Source organism: Lampris incognitus, chromosome 21, assembly GCF_029633865.1.
Source record: "Lampris incognitus isolate fLamInc1 chromosome 21, fLamInc1.hap2, whole genome shotgun sequence".
Classification (NCBI taxonomy): Eukaryota; Metazoa; Chordata; class Actinopteri; order Lampriformes; family Lampridae; genus Lampris; species Lampris incognitus.
Genome location: NC_079231.1, coordinates 26,338,821 through 26,364,292, shown reverse-complemented (window position 1 = coordinate 26,364,292; position 25,472 = coordinate 26,338,821). Strand labels below are relative to the sequence as shown.

At 47.1% G+C, this 25,472-nt stretch overlaps 1 protein-coding gene across 1 annotated transcript; it reads left to right on the top strand.

Annotated features, from left to right (window-relative positions):
• Positions 1-5,660: 5,660 nt before the first annotated feature.
• Positions 5,661-16,830, top strand: LOC130131693 (cardiac phospholamban-like). Its single transcript, XM_056301476.1, has 3 exons — positions 5,661-5,761; positions 15,414-15,503; positions 16,331-16,830. Exon 3 carries the CDS (start codon positions 16,343-16,345, stop codon positions 16,502-16,504), a length of 162 nt encoding a protein of 53 aa, XP_056157451.1. The 5' UTR covers positions 5,661-5,761; positions 15,414-15,503; positions 16,331-16,342; the 3' UTR covers positions 16,505-16,830.
• Positions 16,831-25,472: the final 8,642 nt, after the last annotated feature.

Genomic DNA, 25,472 nt, shown 5'->3' with positions numbered 1-25,472 from the left:
AACATCATACTCATAGTTACTGCTTCCATGCAAAGGTTTTTGTAATATCAACTCCTACTCACTGCCCTTAAAGCTAATTTTATATGTTAAAATGTTACCATATATAGAAGGCATATATATATATATATATATATATATATATATATATATATATATATATATATATATATATATATATAAATATATACAGGATGTTGCGATGAAACCTTCGATGTAGAAAAAGAACTCAACAATAATCATGTTTAGACATATATATATATATATATAATATATATATATATATATATATATATATATATATTGTGTGTGTGTGTGTGTGTGTGTGTGTGTGTGTGTGTGTGTGTGTGTTAAACTGTTTTGTAAAAGATGTTGTGTGAGCAACCTGTGGATATTGGTGATATGGTGCTCAGGTAGGCAACATGTAGATAAGGACAACATGTAAACAAGGACAGCATGTAGACAAGGACAGCATGTAGACAAGGACAACATGTAAGGAAGGACAACATGTAAAGGAAGGACAATATGTAGACAAGGACAGCATGTAGACAAGGACAGCATGTAGATAAGGACAACATGTAGATAAGGACAACATGTAAGGAAGGACAACATGTAAGGAAGGACAATATGTAGACAAGGACAGCATGTAGACAAGGACAGCATGTAGATAAGGACAACATGTAGATAAGGACAGCATGTAGATAAGGACAGCATGTAGACAAGGACAACATGTAAGGAAGGACAACATGTAAGGAAGGACAATATGTAGACAAGGACAGCATGTAGACAAGGACAGCATGTAGATAAGGACAACATGTAGATAAGGACAACATGTAAGGAAGGACAACATGTAAGGAAGGACAACATGTAGACAAGGACAACATGTAAACAAGGAAAACATGTAGATAAGGACAACATGTAGATAAGGACAACATGTAAGGAAGGACAATATGTAGACAAGGACAACATGTAGACAAGGACAGCATGTAGACAAGGACAACATGTAGATAAGGACAACAACATCCATGTAAAAGACTGAACTGAAGCAGATAATTGAGATGTTAAAACACTGTTAGAGGGCAGTTGGTGAAATGATGTGGTTACTTTGTACTGTTTGGTTACTTTGTTATGTTTGGCTACTTTGTACAATTTGGTTACTTTGTACTGCTTGGTTAATTGTACTGATCGGTTACTTGTACTGATTGGTTACTTAGTACTGTTTGATTGCTTTGTACTGTGGTTACTTCTTGCTCTTTGGTTACTTTCTACTGTTTGGTTACCTTGTAATGTTTGGCTACTTTGTACTGTTTGGTTATTTTTTATTGTTTGGTTACTTTGTACTGTTTGGTTACTTTCTACTGTTTGGTTACCTTGTACTGTTAATTTACTTTGTACTGTTGGTTGCTTTGTACTAACTGCTTACTTTGTACTGTTTTGTTACTTTGTATTGCTTGGTTACTTTGCACTGTTTGGTTAACTTGTACTGCTTGGTTATTTTGTACTGTTTGGTTACTTTGTACTGTCTGGTTACCTTGTACTGTTTGATTATCTTGTACTGCTTGGTTACTTTCTGATGTTTTGTTACTTTGTGGTTACTTTATATTGTTTGGTTACTTAGTACTCCTTTGTTACATTGTACTGCTTGCTTACTTTGTACTGCTTGGTAACTTAGTACTACTTGGTTACATTGTAATGTTTGGTTACTTTGTACTGCTTGGTTACTTTGTACTGCTTGTTAACTTTCTAATGTTTGGTTGCTTTATACTGCTTGGTTACTTCATACTCTTTGGTTACCTTGTACTGTTTGGTTACTTTGTACTGCTTGGTTACTTTGTACTGTTCAGTTACTTTGTACTGCTTGGCTACTTTGTACTGCTTGGTTACCTTGTACTGTTTGGTTACATTGTCACGTTTGGTTACTTTGTACTGCTTGGTTACTTGGGCTTGGCAGCCCCTGCCTTAAGATGACTGGGGAGCAGTAATGAAACTTGTCGGCTCTCTGTCCTCCACAACAGTTGCTTGTGATGAACAGCATGTTTATGTGCAGACTCACCATATAAGGCAGATGCAGGGCTTGCTGGACCATGGTGCAGAGTTATTTTTACTTTTTCCACAACTTTTTTTTGGAGCAATTTGTGTCATTTGTTCTCTCCCTAGTGAGGATGTTGTCCAGGGCAAGTCTGTCTGTCTGTCTCTCTTCCTCACCCTGTCTCTCCCTCACCCTGTGTCTTCCTCACACATCAAATCTTCCAACTGAAACAACGAGTACCCAATTTAATCAGTTACCAACAACTGCAACCTATATTCAACCTACATTCAAGCTATAGTCAACCTACATTTAACATACATTCAAATTATATTCAAACTACATTCAACCTATATTCAAGCTACTATATTCAACCTACATTCAACTTTTAATCAACCTATATTCAACCTACATACAGCTTATATTCAACCTACACTTAAACTATATTCAACCTATATTCAACCTACATTCAACATTTAATCAACCTATTTTCAACCTATAGACAACTTATATTCAACCTATATTCAATCTACATTCAACTTATATTCAACCTACATTCAATATTTAATCAACCTGTTTTCAACCTATAGTCAACTTATATCCAACCTATTTTCAACCTACATTCAACCTTTAATCAACCTACATTCAAACTAAAATACGACTTATATTCAACCTACACTTAAACTATATTCAACCTATATTCAACATTTAATCAATCTGTTTTCAACCTATAGTCAACTTATATCCAACCTATATTCAACCTACTATATTCAACCTTTAATCAACCTATATTCAAACTACAATACGACTTATATTCAACCTACACTTAAACTATATTCAACCTATATTCAACCTACAGTCAACATTTAATCAACCTGTTTTCAACCTATAGTCAACTTATATATCCAATCTATATTCAACCTATTTTTAACCTACACTTAAACTATATTCAACCTATATTCAACCTATATTCAACCTACATTCAACCTTTAATCAACCTATATTCAAACTACAATACGACTTATATTCAACCTACACTTAAACTATATTCAACCTACATTCAACATTTAATCAACCTATTTTCAACCTATAGTCAACTTATATCAACCTATATTCAATCTACATTCAACTTATATTCAACCTACATTCAATATTTAATCAACCTGTTTTCAACCTATAGTCAACTTATATTCAACCTATATTCAATCTACATTCAACTTATATTCAACCTACATTCAACATTTAATCAACCTATTTTCAACCTATAGTCAACTTATATCAACCTATATTCAATCTACATTCAACTTATATTCAACCTATATTCAATCTACATTCAACCTATATTCAACCTACATTCAACCTTTAATCAACCTATATTCAAACTACAATACGACTTATATTCAACCTACACTTAAACTATATTCAACCTATATTCAACCTACATTCAATATTTAATCAACCTGTTTTCAACCTATAGTCAACTTATATCAACCTATATTCAACCTACATTCAACCTTTAATCAACCTATATTCAAACTACAATACGACTTATATTCAACCTACACTTGAACTATATTCAACCTATATTCAACCTACAGTCAACATTTAATCACCCTGTTTTCAACCCATAGTCAACTTATATATCCAATCTATATTCAACCTATTTTTAACTGACATTCAACCTATATTTAGTGCAATAGGACAACTTATTATAATATATGATATATAATATGAGCACATGTAGTGTAGAACATGGTTGTAAAACATACTGTATGGCGTTTACTTGTGAGCCTTCTCAGTGCGTTTCTGATAGACACTAAATCTTGCATACTATGGTGATCTGCACTAGTTCATCTGCCCACATGGTTATTTCTGTCTGCTACACTGCATTAGCAGTGCTACCAGCTATGACTGTACACATTACTTCTGGTTTCTAACATTCAGCATAATAGTACCTCTTACACTGTATATCATGTTCCTTCACACTAGAGATCCAAATCAGTTGAATCAAGTGCATCTGGACTTGGTATTTATACCAAGTCCAGATGCACTTGATTCATACTGTGGGAACATTCACAGACACTGTGAGCTCTGTGGCTTTTCAACAACGGATTGTGTTGGCCCACATGTAATTACGTGAATCACTTTAAACACAATGTATTTACCCCACACTCATGTCTGTCCTGTATACTTCACACGAGGGTGTTGATCTGCTGTCCTTCCCCATTCACCTTCTGTCCTGATGTCTCTCTTTCTCCCTCTGTCTCCCTGTCTCTGTCTCTGTCTGTCTGTCTGTCTGTCTGTCTGCTCTGCTCTGTCTCTCTCTTCTCTCTCTCTCTCTCTTCTCCTCTCTCTTCTCTCTCTCTCCTCTCTCTCTCTCTCTCTCTCTCTCTCTCTCTCTTCTCTTCTCTCTCTTCTCTCTCTCTCTCTCTCTCTCTCTCTCTCTCTCTCTCTCTCTCTCTCTCTCTCTCTCTCTCTCTCTCTCTTCTCTCTCTCTCTCTCTCTCTCTCTCCGTCTCTCCGTCTCCTGTCTCTGTCTGTCTGTCTGTCTGTCTGTCTGTCTGTCTGTCTGCCTGTCTCTCTTGTCTCTCTCTTCTCTCTCATCTCTCTCCCTCTGTCTCTCTGTCTCTGTCGCTGTCTCTGTCTGTCTGCCTGTCTCTCTTATCTCTCTCTCACTCTCTCTCTCTCTCATCTCTCTCCCTCCGTCTCCCTGTCTCTGTCTGTCTGTCTGTCTGTCTGTCTGTCTGTGTCTGTCTGTCTGTCTGTCTGTCTGTCTGTCTGTCTGTCTTGTCTCTCTCTTATCTCTCTCTCTCTCACTCACTCACTCTCTCACTCACTCTCTCTCCTCTCTCTCTCTCTCTCTCTCTCTCTCTCTCTCTCTCTCTCTCTCTCTCTCTCTCTCTCTCTCTCTCTCTCTCTCTCTCTCTCTCTCTCTCTCTCTCTCTCTCTCTCTCTCTCTCTCTCTCTCTCTCTCTCTCATCTCTCTCCCTCCGTCTCCCTGTCTCTGTCTCTGTCTGTCTGTCTGCCTGTCTCTCCTTGTCTCTCTCTCTCTCTCTCTCTCTCTCTCTCTCTCTCTCTCTCTCTCTCTCTCTCTCTCTCTCTCTCTCTCTCTCTCATCTCTCTCCCTCCGTCTCCCGGTCTGTCTGTCTGTCTGTCTGTCTGTCTCTCTTGTCTCTCTCTTATCTCTCTCTCATCTCTCTCCCTCCGTCTCCCGGTCTCTGTCTCTGTCTGTCTGTCTGTCTGTCTGTCTGTCTGTCTGTCTGTCTGCCTGTCTCTCTGGTCTCTCTGTCTCTTCTCTCTCTTGTCTCTCTGTCTCTCTGTGTCTCTCAAATTCAAATTCAGATTCCAGTGGCTTTATTGGCATGGTGTAATGCAGTACATATTGCCATAGCACGGGTTTAAACATTGAAAAAGCTCAACAATAATTGGAAAACATTACTGAAAACAAACAATACAGCAAAGAAACACGGTACAAATCAAAACCAGTATACTGCCACTGAATAGAGCAGCAACAACGTGTGGCAAGTGACTGTCACTCACTGTCCCTTGCTTTATGGCAACTTATAGCTCTTTGGGTCTCTCTCTCTCTCTCTGACTGTCTCTCCCTCCCTCCCTCCCTCCCTCCCTCCTCCCCCAATGCTGGCCAGCTCTGGTAAAGCATTCTGCTCTGAGTCTGCTGTCTATCACATATCCAGCGTTGCTGTCTGAGACATCAGTCGGTTCTACACTCCTCTGAAAGGTAGGAACCATGACTCTCTGTAAAGACAGGACATAGTACTGTAATTCGTACCACTGTAAAGTAACTTCAAATCACTGTAATGTAACGTCATACCACTGTAATGTAACTAAATAACACTACTGTAACGTCATACCACTGTGCTGCAGCATGATAACACTACTGTAACTTCTTAACACTGTGCTGTAACTAAATAACACTACTGTAACTTCTTAACACTGTGCTGCAGCATGATAACACTACTGTAACTTCTTAACACTGTGCTGCAGCATGATAACACTACTGTAACTTCTTAACACTGTGCTGTAACTACATACCCACTGTGCTGTAACATGATAACACTACTGTAACTTCTTAACACTGTGCTGTAACTACATACCACTGTGCTGTAACTACATACCACTGTGCTGTAACATGATAACACTACTGTAACTTCTTAACACTGTGCTGTAACTACATACCACTGTGCTGTAAGTACACAACACTGTAATGTAGCTTCATAACACTGTACTGTAACTAAATAACACTACTGTAACGTCATACCACTGTGCTGTAACTAAATAACACTGTAATGTAGCTTCATAACACTGTACTGTAACTAAATAACACTACTGTAACGTCATACCACTGTGCTGTAACTAAATAACACTGTAATGTAGCTTCATAACACTGTACTGTAACTAAATAACACTACCGTAACTTCATACCACTGTGCTGTAACTAAATAACACTGTAATGTAGCTTCATAACACTGTACTGTAATTTCATAACACTACTGTAACTTCATACCACTGTACTGTAACTAAATAGCACTACTGTTATTGCATATCACTGTACTGTAACTTCATAACACTGTACTGTAACTTCATAACACTGTGCTGTAACTTCATAACACTGTTGCTGTAACTACATACCACTGTGCTGTAAGTACACAACACTGTAATGTAGCTTCATAACACTGTGCTGTAACTTCATAACACTGTGCTGTAACTACATACCACTGTGCTGTAAGTACACAACACTGTAATGTAGCTTCATAACACTGTGCTGTAATTTCATAACACTACTGTAACTTCATACCACTGTAATGTAGCTTCATAACACTGTGCTGTAATTTCATAACACTACTGTAACTTCATACCACTGTGCTGTAACTACAAAACACTACTGTTATTGCATATCACTGTACTGTAACTTCATAACACTGTGCTGTAACTACACAACACTGTAATGTAACTTAAACACTGTACTGTAACTTCATAACACTACTGTAACTTCATACCACTGTGCTGTAACTTCATAACACTACTGTAACTCCATACCACTGTGCTGTAACTACATAACACTACTGTAACTACATACCGCTGTGCTGTAACTACATAACACTACTGTAACTACATACCGCTGTGCTGTAACTACATAACACTACTGTAACTTCATACCACTGTGCTGTAACTACATAACACTACTGTAACTACATACCGCTGTGCTGTAACTACATAACACTACTGTAACTACATACCGCTGTGCTGTAACTACATAACACTACTGTAACTTCATACCACTGTGCTGTAACTACATAACACTACTGTAACTACATACCGCTGTGCTGTAACTACATAACACTACTGTAACTTCATACCACTGTGCTGTAACTACATAACACTACTGTAACTTCATACCACTGTGCTGTAACTACATAACACTACTGTAACTACATACCACTGTGATGTAACTACACAACACTACATAACACTACTGTAACTACATACCACTGTGCTGTAACTACATAACAGTGTATTGTAATTTCATACCACTGTACTGTAACTTCATAACACTACGGTAGCATCATTTTACTGTATTTTTATAACAATGTACTGTAACTTCATAACATTGTACTCTAAAGTAACGGGTTATTTTCTTGCCCGGTGCGGGATTCGATACGGGGTGTACTGCACCACAAGGAGGCGTCACTAACCGCTCGGCTAAAGGGCCAGACCCGTTAGCTAGGGGCTAACGTGTCTTATTAGTAGTTTACACTAACTTCATCACACTGTACTGTATTTTCATAACGTTGTACTGTAACTTCCTAACACTACTCTAACTTCGTAAAGTACTGTAACTTCATACCACTGTACTGTAGATGTATAACACTGTACTGTAACTTCATAACACTGTGTGTTAACTTCATAACAATGTACTTTAACTTCATAACAAGGTACTGTAACTTCATAACACTATACTGTAAGTACACTGGAAGTAGTTTGTTGGTTCACAGAGGCAGTCGTTCGGCTGCTACTTTACAACAAACAGCCGTTTAAATAACGTCACCTGTTTAAGCCCTTATATTTGGTCATTGGCGGACAGAAACATTAATTATTCAACCACCTGGAAAACCCTCTGAAAGAAGAAAACACATTCACCCACTAGTAAAATGTGTAATCTGTGTCTAACTGAACAATATGTTATCCTCTGCAGACCAGAAATGTCCACATTGAATAACAGGAATGAACTGGCCAGCAGTTACAGACATCGATATAAACACCTATATTGTCATTATAAAATTATAAATAAATCATGACAATAGACAAATACCCCCCCCCCCATTGGACCGTTGGCGATCACGTGTTTTTGAATTTTTGTATGTTGCGCCGCTCCCTTCTCCACTGGACATTGTGCACGTGATGTGTATGACGAGGCAGTAGATGGTACTGTGGTGATACACAAGTGAGGGTAGCTTCAGCAGGGGCTGCTGCTCCTTTAAGGCAGACATGCAGAGTGATGACGTAGGCACTGCTTAGAGTTTCCGGGGCGGAGCCATGTTGGCAGCAGCTTAGCGGTTGGTTAGCTGGTTGCCAGGGGAGATTGTGCTGTATCGATGTTGTTTTGTGTGGCGAGTAAACGGGATGGACTCGACTCGACCTCTCCGTCTCCTCCTCCCTGCACTCCCACATTGGTGACCCCGCACGTTGACAACGAACATGTCGACCCAAAGCGATGACGACACCGCTCCGTCTCCGAGTGATGCTAACGGTACGGCTCATGTTAGCGCTAGCATCTCAGCAGCGACGGGGAAGTTGCCCGAGTTTTGGCAGCACCGTCCCCGGCCATGGTTTCAGCACATTGAAGCCCAGTTGGAGCTGGGAGGAATAACGCGGGACGGTACGAGGTGTTTCCATGTGGTGGCGGCGTTGGATGCCCGGACCACGGCCCGAGCTATGGGGCTACTGGAAGCCCCCCGGCTGTGGGGAAACACGGCGCATCAAGGCTTCCTTTTGCAGCTCTTCCAGCTGTCGGAGATGGAGAAGGCGGGTCGCCTGCTGTCACTCAACGGACTCGGCGATAGCAAACCTTCCGAGCTGCTGGAGAAGATGTTGGCCGTTTTGGGCTCGGCGGACCCCTCCTTCATTTTCACCCATGTTTCTGCGGTAGCTCCCGCACAGCGCTAGCCAGCTCCCCCCCCCCCTCCTCCACCAAAGACTACCGCGCTCTGGGTGCGGAAGCGGACAGGATTTCCCTCGCCAACCGGCAGCAGTTCGTTCATGCGGTGCTCCCCACCCAGACCTCGCCCCCGTCGCTGGAGGACGCAGCGGGCACCGCGGCTGCGGTGGCTGCCCGCCGCCAGCGTGACAGCAGCGGGCTGTGTTATTACCACAACAGGTTTGGTTCCAGGGCCAAGCAGTGTCGCCCGCCATGCAGCTTCAGCGTCCAGGGAAACGCCAGGGGGCGCTCAATAGCAGCTATGAGCGCCGGCGAGAACAGCAGGCTGTTGTTTACCAAGGACGCCTCATCTGGCCGGCGGCTGCCGGTCGATTCGGGCGCTCAGCGTAGCATCCTGCCTGCATCGGCCGCGGACACCATGGCCGGCGGTCAAGGCCCCCCGATGGATGCCGCGAACGGCACGCCCATACGTACCTACGGCACCAGGTATGTGGAGGTGTGTTTCGGCAGGCGGCGTTTCGGCTGGGTCTTCGTTATGGCCGCGGTGTCGGTTCCCCTCCTGGGCGCGGACTTCCTGTGCGCCTTCAGGCTGCTGGTGGATGTTACGAACTGTCGCTTGATCGATGCTGTCTCTTTCGCTACATACCCGTGCACACTGGGAGGTGCAGGGACGCTCGGTCTGTCAAACATGCTCGCCGCCGGAGACACGTATCAACGACTGCTCGCAGAGTTCCCTGACCTCACCACACCTACGTTCTCGTCAGCGGTGGCCACGCACGGCGTGGAGCACCATATTGCCACAGACGGCCCCCTGGTCTACGCACGTGCACGGAACATCGACACTGCTAAGCTCGCGATCGCCAGGGAGGAGTTTGCCACCATGGAACGCCCCCTGCACATGGTTTCTAAGGCTGACAGCGGTTGGCGCCGCTGCGGCGATTTTCGTCGCCTGAACAACGCCACAACCCCTGATCGGTACCCCGTCCCGCACATACAGAACTTCTCTGCCCACCTGGTGGGGGCCACCATCTTTGCCAAAGTGGATTTGGTGCGGGGCTACCACCAGGTACCAGTCCACCCTCGGGACGTGCCCAAGACAGCAGTCATCACGCCATTTGGACTCTTCGAGCCCTTCGGTCTCAAGGGGGCAGCACAGATGTTCCAGCGGCTGATGGACTCTGCTACGGGATATGCCGTTCTTGTTTGTTTACTTGGAAGACATTCTCGTGGCCAGCACCTCCACAGAGGAGCACCAGACGCACCTCCGGCAGTTGTTCGAGTGGCTCATTGCGATTGGACTCAGTCAACCCAGCCAAGTGTCAGTTTGGCCTGTCGTCCATTGACTTCCTCGGTCACCGTATCTCCCCGCAGGGAGTCATTCCGCTTCCCACCAGAGTGGATGCTGTCACCAGTTTTCCACGCCCCCGCACTGTGAAGTCCCTGCAGGAGTTCTTGGGCATGGTGAACTTTTATAACAGGTTTATTCCCCAGGCAGCTCACCACATGCGGCCCTTGTACGAGGCCCTGTGGGGCAAGGAAGCCAAGGGCGAGGTAGACTGGTCCCCGGGGATGGACAAAGCTTTCGACGACACCAAGGCCAATGCTGCTTGGATGGCGCACCCGTCCCCCACTGCCCCGATTGCCCTCACGACCAATGCCTCTGGACTATGCGGTCGAGGCGGTGTACGACCAGTGGGTGGGCGGCGCCTGCCAGCCCCTTGCCTTCTTTAGCAAACAGCTTAAAGACAACGAGCGGAAGTACAGCACTTTCGACCAGGAGCTCCTGGGTCTCTTCTTCGCCACCCGACACTTCAGGTTCCTGTTGGAAGGCCGCCGTTTCACTGCCTTCGTCGACCACAAGCCACTGACATTTGCCATGGCCAAGACCTCTGAGCCGTGGTCCGGGCGCCAGCAGCGTCAGCTCTCTGCCATCTCGGAGTTTACCACGGACATCCGGCACGTGGCTGGCAAGGACAACTTGGTCACCAACTGCCTCTCCCGGGCGGTGGCAGAGTCCGTTCACTTGGGACTTGATTATGCTGCCATGGCAGCAGACCAAGCCGCTGACGCAGGCATTCAGGCCTATCGGATGGCCACTATGGGGCTGCGGTTGGAGGATGTTTTGTTTGACAGCGCCAATGCCACGTTCCTCTGCGACGTTTCCATGGACCAGCCCCACCCCATGGTGCCACCGGCTGGTGGCACCGTGTTTTGACGTTATCCATGGCCTTTCCCACCCAGGTGTGAAGGCGTTCACTAAGCTGGTCGGGGCCACGTTCATCTGGCCCGGCCTCAGGAAGGATGTCAAGGACTGGGCTGACTCCTGCGTGGCGTGCCAGCGGTCCAAGGTACACCGTCATACCAAAGCCCCCTTGGCGCCATTCCTGGTGCCCGAGAGGCGTTTCGTCCATGTGAATGTGTACTTGGTGGGCCCCCTGCCCCCCTCCCATGGATTCACTCACCTTCTCACCATGGTGGTCAGGACCACCAGGTGGCCAGGAGCTTTCCCCCTGTCATCGACCACGTCTACTGAGGTGGCCCGGGCATCTTGTCCTGGGTGGCCTGTTTTGGCACACTGGCTGACCTCACCTTTGACAGGGGCCTGCAGTTCATGTCCAAGCTGTGGACTGCAGTCGTGGAGGGGCTGGGGGTGAAGCTCCACCGCACCACAGCGTATAACCCGCAGGGCAACAGACTTTGTGAGCAGTTTCATCGGTCTATGAAGGGCGCTCTTCGTGCCAGCCTCACGGACAGCAACTGGGTCGATGGCCTCCCGTGGGTCATGCTCGGCCTATGCTCTGCCCCCAAGGAAGACCTCCAGTCCTCGTATGCAGAGCTGGTTTACGGCCAGCCGCTGCGTGTCCCGGGGGAGTTTTCCCCCAGATGCTGTGGCCCCCTGGTCAGCAGCTTCTCATCGGGCTGTGGCCCGGGACAGTGCCAACACTTTCGCTCCGATCCCTACATCTCACCACCGCCTCCCTCAGTCCTATGTCCCCAATAATCTGCTGTCAGCCAGGTACGTCTTCATCTGCCACGACAGCCACCGTACCCCCCTGCAGCCCCCCTACGACGGGCTCTTCCACGTCCTGGAAGCCTAAGAACTTTGTGGTGGTCATGGGGGGGCAAGCTGGAGCGGGTCTTGGTGGACCGTCTTAAGCCTGCCCATTTGGACCTGGGTGGGCCGGTCGAAAGGCCCCTGCCCCCGCGGCGTGGATGCCCCCCTTCTTGGGCCCCCAGCCCAGCCTTGGCCCCTGCCCGGGCTCCGTGTCTGTCCCCTGCCCCTGTCCCCGCCCCTGCCCCCATACCCGTTCAGCGCAGCCGTTTTGGCCGCCTGGTCTGCCCCCCAAGACGTTCACCGTTTCACTGTTGGCTGTTTGTGTTTCATTGAGTACTGTTGTGTTACATTACTGTTTTGCATTTTTTCGTGATGGTGAATTCTGGGGGGGGGGGGGGGCGGCTGTGTGGTGATACACAATGGAGGATAGATTCACCGGGGGCTGCTGCTCCTTTAAGGAAGACGTTTAGAGTGCTGACGTAGGCACTGCTCAGAGTTTCCGGGGTTGAGCCATGTTTGCAGCAGCCTAGCGCTTGGTTAGCTGGTTGCCAGGAGAGACTGTGCTGTATCGGTGTCGTTTTGTGTGGCGAGTAAACGGAATTGACTCGACTCGATCTCTCCATCTCCTCATTCCTGCACTCCCACACTGTCCTTTCCTCGAGTAGCTTTATTGACAGCTGATGATTACTTATGGCATGAAACAGGCTTGTACTGTCTCATAAAGAATTATATATATATTTGTGTGTGTGTGTGTATATGTATATATGTATATATATACAGTGCTGCTTGAAAGTATGTGAACCCCTTGAGCAGTTTAGATGTTTCTGTTGTTTTACCATGATTTTCTTATTTTATCATCACCTGTTTTTATGTATGAAATGTCAGATATATGTTTATCAGTTGCATGTACTTGTTTAGTGGGACTTGTTTAAGTAGCCCAAAAACTACAGGAAACATGGAATTAGTGTATGTGCAAAAGTAAGTGAACCCCCAGCTGCATTGGTTAAGTCAAGCAGGTAACAGACTCGGGTGAAAGACATTTGGGTGCTTAATTAATCATTTAAGCAGACCAATGAAATGAGACATCCTTGGGAAAGGGTTTGGCCTGCACTAATTAAAAGAGAGAGGAAACCAACCAAACCACTGTGGTCCCATACAAATCAACAATGCCGAGAGCAAAGGAGATATCCGAGGACATGAAGAAGAGGGTAGTGACAGCCCATCAGTCTGGGGAGGGATATAAGACCATCTCCAAAAGATTCCAGCTCCATCCATCCACTGTAAGACAAATAATTTACAAATGGAGGGCCTTCAACATGACAGCAACTCTGCCTAGAAGTGGACGCCCATCAAAACTATCACCCAGAAGCACCAGAAAAATAATAAATCAGGTAAAGGCCAACCCACAGATCACCTCTAGAGAGTTGCACACCTCTCTGGTAGCATCTGGGACAAATGTGCATGCATCTACAATCAGACGAAAATTGAATAGCCATGACATTCATGGGAGGGTTGCTAGAAGGAAGCCTCTGCTCTCAAAAAAGAACAAAGCTGCCCGTTTCAACTTTGCCAGAGAGCACTTGGACAAACCAGAGGCCTTCTGGAAGTCCATTCTCTGGACAGACGAGTCCAAAATAGAATTATTTGGTCACAATCAAAACCAACATGTTTGGAGAAAAGCCAACACTGCATATGAAGAAAAGAACCTCCTCCCAACAGTGAAGCATGGTGGTGGAAATGTGAAGGTCTGGGGCTGCTTTTCTGCTTCTGGACCTGGACGACTCCATATTATCAAAGGAACCATGAATTCTCCGGCATATCAACAAATTCTTGACCAGAATCTCCTGCCATCAGTCAGGGAGTTGAAACTGGGACGAAAATGGATTATGCAGCAAGACAATGACCCAAAGCATTCCAGCAAAGCTACAAAGGCATGGCTTCAGAGAAAGAGGATTCGTACTCTGGATAGGCCCAGTCAATGACCGGATCTTAATCCAATTGAAATGTTGTGGCGAGACCTGAAGAAGTTGGTACATACCAGATGTCCCTCCAACCTCTCTCAACTGGCTGAGTTCTGCAAGGAGGAGTGGGCAAAAAGCCCCATAAGCAGATGCGAGAGACTGGTTAGTGGTTACAGAAGACGTTTGGTTGAAGTAATGGCTGCAAAAGGAGGAGCCACAAGCTACTAATACAAGTGTTCACATACTTTTGCACATGTTACATTTTCAGTTTTTGTGAAATAAACCACCTTTGTTGAATTAAATAATGAAAATATATCTCTTTTTGTGTTTGTGTCCATTATTTGGAAGGTGTGCTTTACAAATTGGGATTTGGATGTATGTGTACTAAGCTTATTTTAATGTTTTTTACAAAAACAGTGACCATGTCTGGAGGGTTCACAAACTTTCAAGCAGCACTGTATATATATATATATATATATATATATATATATATATATATATATATATATATATATATATATATATATATATATATATATATAAGCCGGATGTGGGTATGTGTCCTGGTCGCTGCACTAGCGCCTCCTCTGGTCGGTCGAGGTGCATGTTCGGGGGGAGGGGGAACTGGGGGGAATGGTGTGATCCTCCCACGTGCTAAATCCCCCGGGTGAAACTCCTCACTGTCAGGTGAAAAGACGTGGCTGGTGACTCCACATGTATGGGAGGTGGCGTGTGGTAGTCTGCAGCCCTCCCCGGATCAGCAGAGGGGGTGGAGCAGAGACCGGGACGGCTCGGAAGAGTGGGGTAACTGGCCGGATACAATTTGGGAAAAAAAGGGATGGGGGGGGGGAACAGTTAAATAAATAAAAACTACAAGTTTGGTAGACAAGCTGTTCAAGGAGAGAATATGCCTGTGAACCATTTTTATTTTCTTAAATAAAATAATAATAATCCTTCTGTCGTCGCTATGGGCATTACACCGCACGTGTAGACTCATCTCATAACTGTCGCTGTTCTTCTAAAGGATGAGCGCATGACTTGTTTTATTCATTCTGTCCAACCTATGACCCAATCCATCAACATATGAAGTAAATCATAAATATCTGGCAAATATTCAGTCGGGCTCTGCTGAAAGATGGATGGGACACGACTAATGTTGTGAGTGGAACTCTTCCTCTTTTTGTTTCTCACTGGACAGACTCCGGCCATCTCGCCCCGTCTGTGGTCCTCGCTGAGTGGGACGGGAAGAGGAACGAAGAGAAGACTCTAATCAGACGCCATCATATTGGTTATTTAACTTACTTATTCTTTTGTGTATCACTTTTAACTGAATTCAACTCAAGTGCATTCAGCTCAAGCTAGTCCAAGCCAACCAACACGACAATGAGCAGCGGTGGAGGAAGTATTCAGAGTGTTTACTGGAGTAAAAGTAGCAATACAACAGTGTAAAAATACTTTGTTACAAGTAAAAATCCTGCATTCAAAATCATACTTTAGTGAATTTGCAAAAGTATTAGCATCAAAACATACTTAAAGTAGCTAAAGTAAAAGTACTCATTATGCAGAATGGCCCATTTCAGAATCATATATCATATTATTGGACTACAATTATTGATTCATTAATGTGTTAATCACATTAATGATGCAGCTGGTAAATGTGGAGCTAATTTCAATTACTGTATATACTGCTGGGTAGCTTAGCCTATAAAAGTACATCACTATTAGTTGATTTATAATTCGTATCAATAATCTAAATCTGCAAAGCAACTAGTAACTAAAGCTGACAAATGTAGTGGAGTAAAAAGTACCATAGTTCCCTCTGAAATGTAGTGGAGTAAATGTATAAAGTAGCATAACATGGAAATACTCAAGTAAAGTACAATTACCTCGAAATTGTACTTGAGTAAATGCAGTTAGTAACATTCCACCACTGACAGTGAGTTAGCACATCGTAAACTACAGCATTCACATGAGTGTATGGTCAGCCGAGTACATCTCCTTGCTTTTGTTTGCTAACCACATCTCAAGTCATGTCTCAGTTACAGCAAGTAAAACTTGATTCAAAAACCAATCAAGCCAACTGTCTCCGTTCTAACCCATTCCATTGTGATCCAGCCCGGTGTTTCCATGGAGCGAGTGCAGCACATGACCAAGAAGGTGATCCGCCGGGCCTCTCAGATGGAGGTGACCCCACAGACCAAAAGGAACCTGCAGGAGCTGTTTGTTAACTTCACCCTCATTCTGATCTGTCTGCTCCTCATTTACGTCATCGTCTTGCTCAGCAGCTGAGATATCCTTTCATGGCTGAAATCACACCCATCGAGGAAAACGGAGTACCACGAGCACCAGGCTGCTACCCCTCCAGAGATGACAACTGTAGGCTGCAAACACAAAACACCATCCTGACCATCAACATGTCATACGACTAAAACTGAAAACTGCCATTGACTCAGCAGTCGCTTACAGCAGATTATGGAATAAATATGGCGGATGCTGAGGGCTCAGGCTCCATGGCTGAGTAAACAGGAAGAGCTTCCTGAAATTCCCTCTTCCTTAAAAACAATAAATCAATACTAATCCTTGATTACCAGTTTCTTGGAAACTTTGTTCAGACTACTTGTCTACAGCTTATTTCTTTGGCACCCGGGAGCACGTTTAAAAGGTTGAGTTTTTCATATTTGATGCTAAAATCGGGGTTTTTCTACATTAAATTGTTATTTTATCCATCAGGTTACGTAATACTTGCTATCGTCTTTACCATAGTTGAAGACACTTTCTGGTCTTCCATACACCACCGTGGAAAGTTTTGCCCAGATAGGATGAACACTAGTCCAGCAGCACATACGTATGTTCCTGCTCACACAAGACAAAGAATTAAAACATGATGACGACGTGGCGATGCTTCAGGTGGACAACTAGTCTACCAACTCTCCAATTAATGTCTCCAGGCATGCTCAATAATCCAGGGAAGGCCATCTCTGAGGGCTGAACCAGTCCATCTGGACACACCATTTAATGACAGAAGCGTTTCATCATCATCTAAGTGACCGCTTCAGTCTCACCTGACTGCAGGTACCCCCACCCTTATAACCAATACAGGGACTGCAGGTGTCCCCACCCTTATAACCAATACAGTGAGTGCAGGTACCCCACCCTTATAACCAATACAGTGACTGCAGGTGGCCCACCCTTATAACCAATACAGTGACTGCAGGTGGCCCACCCTTATAACCAATACAGTGAGTGCAGGTACCCCACCCTTATAAACAATACAGTGACTGCAGGTAACCCCACCCTTATAAACAATACAGTGACTGCAGGTGTCCCCACCCTTATAAACAATACAGTGACTGCAGGTATCCCCACCCTTATAACCAATACAGTGACTGCAGGTACCCCACCCTTATAAACAATACAGTGACTGCAGGTACCCCACCCTTATAAACAATACAGTGACAGCAGGTACCCCCACCCTTATAAACAATACAGTGACTGCAGGTGTCCCCACCCTTATAACCAATACAGTGACTGCAGGTACCCCACCCTTATAACCAATACAGTGACTGCAGGTGTCCCCACCCTTATAACCAATACAGTGACTGCAGGTACCCCACCCTTATAACCAATACAGTGACTGCAGGTACCCCCACCCTTATAAACAATACAGTGACTGCAGGTACCCCACCCTTATAAACAATACAGTGACTGCAGGTGTCCCCACCCTTATAACCAATACAGTGACTGCAGGTACCCCACCCTTATAACCAATACAGTGACTGCAGGTACCCCCACCCTTATAAACAATACAGTGACTGCAGGTGTCCCCACCCTTATAACCAATACAGTGACTGCAGGTGTCCCCACCCTTATAACCAATACAGTGACTGCAGGTACCCCACCCTTATAAACAATACAGTGACTGCAGGTGTCCCCACCCTTATAAACAATACAGTGACTGCAGGTACCCCACCCTTATAACCAATACAGTGACTGCAGGTACCCCCACCCTTATAACCAATACAGTGACTGCAGGTATCCCCACCCTTGTAACCAATACAGTGACTGCAGGTACCCCACCCTTATAAGCATTGTAAGGTGGAGACAGATGTACTCTTCAGGGCTCTCCACTAGCTTTTTGCAGGGGTTCCACTGGTGCGCCTCCCTTTTTTTAGGTGCACCACATTTTCCATTGCGTGGCCTTTAACACCAAAAGGTCTCCTTTTTATCGCTCTTCTGTCATATAATGTGAATGATGTTTTAATACAATAAGGTGTAGAAAAAGCTTGTCTTTATTTTAAACACAATATATAAAGAATATATACGTGTATATATATATATATATATATATATATATATATATATGAAGAATATATAAAGAAAAATAAAGTGTTTAACGTGCTACACTGAGCTTAAATTGAACATTTAAAACATTTAAACATGTCAAAATAAAGGTGTTGGTGCTTTTAATGAAAAAACGTTCAATGGCTCCACCTCTCTTCATTCTCACTCGTGTTGTCGCGTAGACCAGCGTTTCTCCACCCTCTCCTCCAGGAGGAGGAGCACTTGTCATGCATGGTGTAGACCTCCCCCTGCTCCACCACAGCTGATTTAAATGATCAGTGTCGTTATGAGGCAGCTTCGGGAGCTCATAACGAGGTGATCATGTGAATCAGCTGTGTTGGAGCAGGGGGAGGTCTACACCATGCATGACAAGTGCTCCTCCTCCTGGAGGAGAGGGTGGAGAAACGCTGGTGTAGACCTATAGGCTGTTATTCTCCCGTCCAAGGTCTCCGGCGCTCAGCCTGCTCAGCTCGCTCGCATTGTTTGAAGTGACACTGCTTAGAGCAGTGAAAAGGACCACAGCCAATCAGAGGCGAGGACCCGCCCGCGCGCTGTCTCTTATTGGTTTAGACCACGACACCGTCAGGTGAACACAGAGAGATGCTGCGGTTGCGGAAAGAGATTTCGGTGTTCCCCCGAGCAGCATCGGGAGCATCAGCGCCACCTATCGTTTTTTCAGTCGCACTCTTAAAAATGTTGGTGGCACTCTGGAGCCCATAGTATGGGCTGTACGGTGCATACTGGGTGTATACTGGGTGTATACTGGGTGCATACTGGGTGCATACTGGGTGCATACTGGGTGTATACTGGGTGCATACTGGGTGCATACTGGGTGTATACTGGGCGCCTACTGGGTGCATACTGGGTGTATACTGGGTGTATACTGGGTGCATACTGGGTGTATACTGGGTATATACTGGGCGCATACCGGGTGTATACTGGGTGCATACTGGGTGCATACTGGGTGTATACTGGGTGTATACTGGGTGCATACTGGGTGCATACTGGGTGTATACTGGGTGTATACTGGGTGCATACTGGGTGTATACTGGGTATATACTGGGTGCATACTGGGTGTATACTGGGTATATACTGGGTGCATACTGGGTGTATACTGGGTGCATACTGGGTGCATACTGGGTGTATACTGGGCGCATACTGGGTGTATACTGGGTGTATACTGGGTGCATACTGGGTGTATACTGGGTATATACTGGGTGCATACTGGGTGCATACTGGGTGTATACTGGGTGCATACTGGGAGTATACTGGGAGTATACTGGGTGCATACTGGGTGTATACTGGGTGCATACTGGGTGCATACTGGGTGTATACTGGGAGTATACTGGGAGTATACTGGGTGCATACTGGGTGTATACTGGGTGCATACTGGGTGTAATAATGACCAGTACCCATCAGTTGGCTCAGAAAATAAGCCATGACACATGCTGCCATGTTTAAATCCTGGGTGTAGCTTCAGGAAAGTCTTCCACCTGTTTAGATGATGACGTAACTTCCTGATTCTTCTCCGGGGTGTGATGGGTGGTGTTTTAGAACAGGGCTCTTCATGTTTGGGGGCTCCCACTGGGGTGTTGGGTGTTTTCAGGGGGCACATTGCCCCTCCCGAGTCAACCGTGCGCGTGTGCAACTCACATGTATGTGTGAGTCAGGTCGGGCAGCGAGTGTCAGAACCAAACCATCAGGTCCAGGTCCAAGCAGGTCTTCCTCATCCCTGAGGGCCAGTCTGCTGCACAGCCAGCAGTAACACACAACCATTTCATTTCATTTGCTTTATTTGGAACATGTAAAACAACAACAACACCAAAAACACAAAAAGGATATAGACAAAACAATATTCAAGTGAAATGAATAAACCTGTGCAACAAAATCAATAAATAAATGATCATAAACAACACAAATTAAATATAACCTGCTCACAAAGGAGTAGGAGGAGGTTTAAACTTACTGAAGCCGACCCTTTCTGCACTACTCATCAATGAATTCATCATATTTATCTTGTGTGCAGTTCATCAACAAGTGTCCATCAGACACAGAACAGTAAATCAAGGCTAATGGCGGCCAGGACAGAGGACTTGTTGAGTCTCTTGGTCCTGCGTGGTGGCAGGTGGTATCTGTGGCCAGACGGAAGCAGCTTGAAGGCCTTGGACAGGGGGAAGCCAGGATGAGCCAGGACTGACTGGACATTCTGATGTACAGCGTCCTGCGTCCAGCTGTCTCAGGGCAGGTATGTCAGAGGACGTCCTCCCAGGAGGACGACTCAGGAGCTCTGATGAGAGTGCTGACACTGAGCACGTCCAGCTGTCTCAGGGCAGGTATGTCAGAGGACGTCCTCCCAGGAGGACGACTCAGAAGCTCTGATGAGAGTGCTGACACCGAGCACGTCCAGCTGTCTCAGGGCAGGTATGTCAGAGGACGTCCTCCCAGGAAGAAGACGACTCAGGAGCTCTGAGGAGAGTGCTGACACCGAGCACGTCCAGCTGTCTCAGGGCAGGTATGTCAGAGGACGTCCTCCCAGCAGGAAGACGACTCAGGAGCTCTGAGGAGAGTGCTGACACCGAGCACGTCCAGCTGTCTCAGGGCAGGTATGTCAGAGGACGTCCTCCCAGCAGGAAGAAGATGACTCAGGAGCTCTGATGAGAGTGCTGACACCGAGCACGTCCAGCTGTCTCAGGGCAGGTATGTCAGAGGACGTCCTCCCAGGAAGAAGACGACTCAGGTGCTCTGAGGAGAGTGCTGACACCGAGCACGTCCAGCTGTCTCAGGGCAGGTATGTCAGAGGACGTCCTCCCAGGAAGAAGACGACTCAGGAGCTCTGAGGAGAGTGCTGACACCGAGCACGTCCAGCTGTCTCAGGGCAGGTATGTCAGAGGACGTCCTCCCAGCAGGAAGACGACTCAGGAGCTCTGAGGAGAGTGCTGACACCGAGCACGTCCAGCTGTCGCAGGGCAGGTATGTCAGAGGACGTCCTCCCAGCAGGAAGAAGACGACTCAGGAGCTCTGATGAGAGTGCTGACACCGAGCACGTCCAGCTGTCTCAGGGCAGGTATGTCAGAGGACGTCCTCCCAGGAGGACGACTCAGGAGCTCTGAGGAGAGTGCTGACACCGAGCACGTCCAGCTGTCTCAGGGCAGGTATGTCAGAGGACGTCCTCCCAGGGAGAAGACGACTCAGGAGCTCTGAGGAGAGTGCTGACACCGAGCACGTCCAGCTGTCTCAGGGCAGGTATGTCAGAGGACGTCCTCCCAGCAGGAAGACGACTCAGGAGCTCTGATGAGAGTGCTGACACCGAGCACGTCCAGCTGTCTCAGGGCAGGTATGTCAGAGGACGTCCTCCCAGCAGGAAGAAGACGAGTCAGGAGCTCTGATGAGAGTGCTGACACCGAGCACGTCCAGCTGTCTCAGGGCAGGTATGTCAGAGGACGTCCTCCCAGCAGGAAGACGACTCAGGAGCTCTGAGGAGAGTGCTGACACCGAGCACGTCCAGCTGTCTCAGGGCAGGTATGTCAGAGGACGTCCTCCCAGCAGGAAGACGACTCAGGAGCTCTGATGAGAGTGCTGACACCGAGCACGTCCAGCTGTCTCAGGGCAGGTATGTCAGAGGACGTCCTCCCAGGAGGACGACTCAGGAGCTCTGATGAGAGTGCTGACACCGAGCACGTCCAGCTGTCTCAGGGCAGGTATGTCAGAGGACGTCCTCCCAGGAGGACGACTCAGGAGCTCTGAGGAGAGTGCTGACACCGAGCACGTCCAGCTGTCTCAGGGCAGGTATGTCAGAGGACGTCCTCCCAGCAGGAAGACGACTCAGGAGCTCTGATGAGAGTGCTGACACCGAGCACGTCCAGCTGTCTCAGGGCAGGTATGTCAGAGGACGTCCTCACAGGAGGACGACTCAGGAGCTCTGATGAGAGTGCTGACACCGAGCACGTCCAGCTGTCTCAGGGCAGGTATGTCAGAGGACGTCCTCCCAGGAGGACGACTCAGGAGCTCTGAGGAGAGTGCTGACACCGAGCACGTCCAGCTGTCTCAGGGCAGGTATGTCAGAGGACGTCCTCCCAGCAGGAAGACGACTCAGGAGCTCTGATGAGAGTGCTGACACCGAGCACGTCCAGCTGTCTCAGGGCAGGTATGTCAGAGGACGTCCTCCCAGGAGGACGACTCAGGAGCTCTGATGAGAGTGCTGACACCGAGCACGTCCAGCTGTCTCAGGGCAGGTATGTCAGAGGACGTCCTCCGAGGAGGACGACTGATGAGCTCTGATGAGAGTGCTGACACCGAGCACGTCCAGCTGTCTCAGGGCAGGTATGTCAGAGGACGTCCTCCCAGGGAGACGACTCAGGAGCTCTGAGGAGAGTGCCGACACCGAGCACGTCCAGCTGTCTCAGGGCCGGTATGTCAGAGGACGTCCTCCCAGGAGGACGACTCAGGAGCTCTGATGAGAGTGCTGACACCGAGCACGTCCAGCTGTCTCAGGGCAGGTATGTCAGAGGACGTCCTCCCAGGGAGACGACTCAGGAGCTCTGAGGAGAGTGCTGACACCGAGCACGTCCAGCTGTCTCAGGGCCGGTATGTCAGAGGACGTCCTCCCAGGGAGAAGACGACTCAGGAGCTCTGAGGAGAGTGCTGACACCGAGCACGTCCAGCTGTCTCAGGGCAGGTATGTCAGAGGACGTCCTCCCAGGAGGACGACTCAGGAGCTCTGATGAGAGTGCTGACACCGAGCACGTCCAGCTGTCTCAGGGCAGGTATGTCAGAGGACGTCCTCCCGGGAAGAAGACGACTCAGGAGCTCTGAGGAGAGTGCTGACACCGAGCACGTCCAGCTGTCTCAGGGCAGGTATGTCAGAGGACGTCCTCCCAGGAAGAAGACGACTCAGGAGCTCTGATGAGAGTGCTGACACCGAGCACGTCCAGCTGTCTCAGGGCAGGTATGTCAGAGGACGTCCTCCCAGGAAGAAGACGACTCAGGAGCTCTGAGGAGAGTGCTGACACCGAGCACGTCCAGCTGTCTCAGGGCAGGTATGTCAGAGGACGTCCTCCCAGGGAGACGACTCAGGAGCTCTGAGGAGAGTGCTGACACCGAGCACGTCCAGCTGTCTCAGGGCAGGTATGTCAGAGGACGTCCTCCCAGGAGGACGACTCAGGAGCTCTGAGGAGAGTGCTGACACCGAGCACGTCCAGCTGTCTCAGGGCAGGTATGTCAGAGGACGTCCTCCCAGCAGGACGACTCAGGAGCTCTGAGGAGAGTGCTGACACCGAGCACGTCCAGCTCCAACATGCACATGACTATGTAACATGGATACGTAGGCTCAGTGTTTACATTTAACACTTAGACATGTATGTTACACGTCTGCTGGGTCAGAGGAGTGTGCAGCATGGAGGACAGGCCGAGGGGCGAAGGAGAGGGGGTGACAGTGAGGAGGGGGAAGGAGGAGTAGGAATATGAGTTTTAGTTGGTGGGGATATCAATGTGCTCTGTTTCATCTTGTCCTCTTTGTTCTGCTCCTCCGCCTCCTCTGCTTTCTCCTCCTTCCCCTCTTCCTCATCTTTTCCTTTCCTCTTCCTACTTCTCCAACTCTTTCTCCATCTTCCTCTTCCTCCTTTTTTTTACTTTCTCTTTTCAACCCTTCATCTTTTTCTCCACCAATTTTGTCTCTACATCCTGCTCCTTCACTTTTCTTCTGCTCCCCTCCACCATTTTCTCTCCTGTCTCCCTTCTTTTCAACTCCTTCTCTTTGGATGAGCCCCTCTTTCTCACTGTCCCCAGTGTCTCCCTTATCTTCATCATTTTCTCTTTCGATGTTCCCTTCCCCTACACCACCTTCTCTTTTGATGTTCTCTTCCTCTTTAACATCTCCTCCCTCGATGTCACCCTCCTCTTTATCATCTCCTCCTTCGACGTCAACCTCCTCTTTATCAACTCCTCCTTCGATGTCACCCTCCTCTTTATCATCTCCTCCTTCGACGTCAACCTCCTCTTTATCAACTCCTCCTTCGATGTCACCCTCCTCTTTATCATCTCCTCCTTCCATGTCACCCTCCTCTTTATCATCTCCTCCTTCCATGTCACCCTCCTCTTTATCATCTCCTCCTTCCATGTCACCCTCCTCTTTATCATCTCCTCCTTCCATGTCACCCTCCTCTTTATAATCTCCTCCTTCGGTGTCACCCTGCTCTTTATCACGTCCTCCTTCAATGTCACCCTTCTCTTTATCATCTCCTCCTTCAATGTCACCTCCCTCTTTATCATCTCCTCCTTCCATGTCACCCTCCTCTTTATCATCTCCTCCTTCCATGTCACCCTCCTCTTTATCATCTCCTCCTTCCATGTCACCCTCCTCTTTATCATGTCCTCCTTCCATTTCACCCTCCTCTTTATCATCTCCTTTGATGTCACCCTCCTCTTTATCATCAGTTCCTTCGATGTCACCCTCCTCTTTATCATCTCCTCCTTCGATGTCACCCTCCTCTTTATCATCTCCTCCTTCGATGTCACCCTCCTCTTTATCATGTCCTCCTTCAATGTCACCCTCCTCTTTATCATTTCCTCCTTCGATGTCACCCTCCTCTTTATCATCTCCTCCTTCGATGTCACCCTCCTCTTTATCATGTCCTCCTTCGATGTCACCCTCCTCTTTATCATCTCCTCCTTCCATGTAACCCTCCTCTTGATCATCTCCTTCAATGTCACCCGCCTCTTTATCATCTCCTTTGATATCACACTCCTCTTTATCATCAGTTCCTTCGATGTCACCCTCCTCTTTATCATCTCCTCCGATGTCACCCTCCTCTTTATCATCTCCTCCTTCGATGTCACCCTCCTCTTTATCATCTCCTCCTTCGATGTCACCCTCCTCTTTATCATGTCCTCCTTCGATGTCACCCTCCTCTTTATCATC

Bases quoted from the DNA above. Each gene is read 5' to 3' on its own strand.
- LOC130131693 (XM_056301476.1), top strand. From the start codon at position 16,343: ATGGAGCGAGTGCAGCACATGACCAAGAAGGTGATCCGCCGGGCCTCT.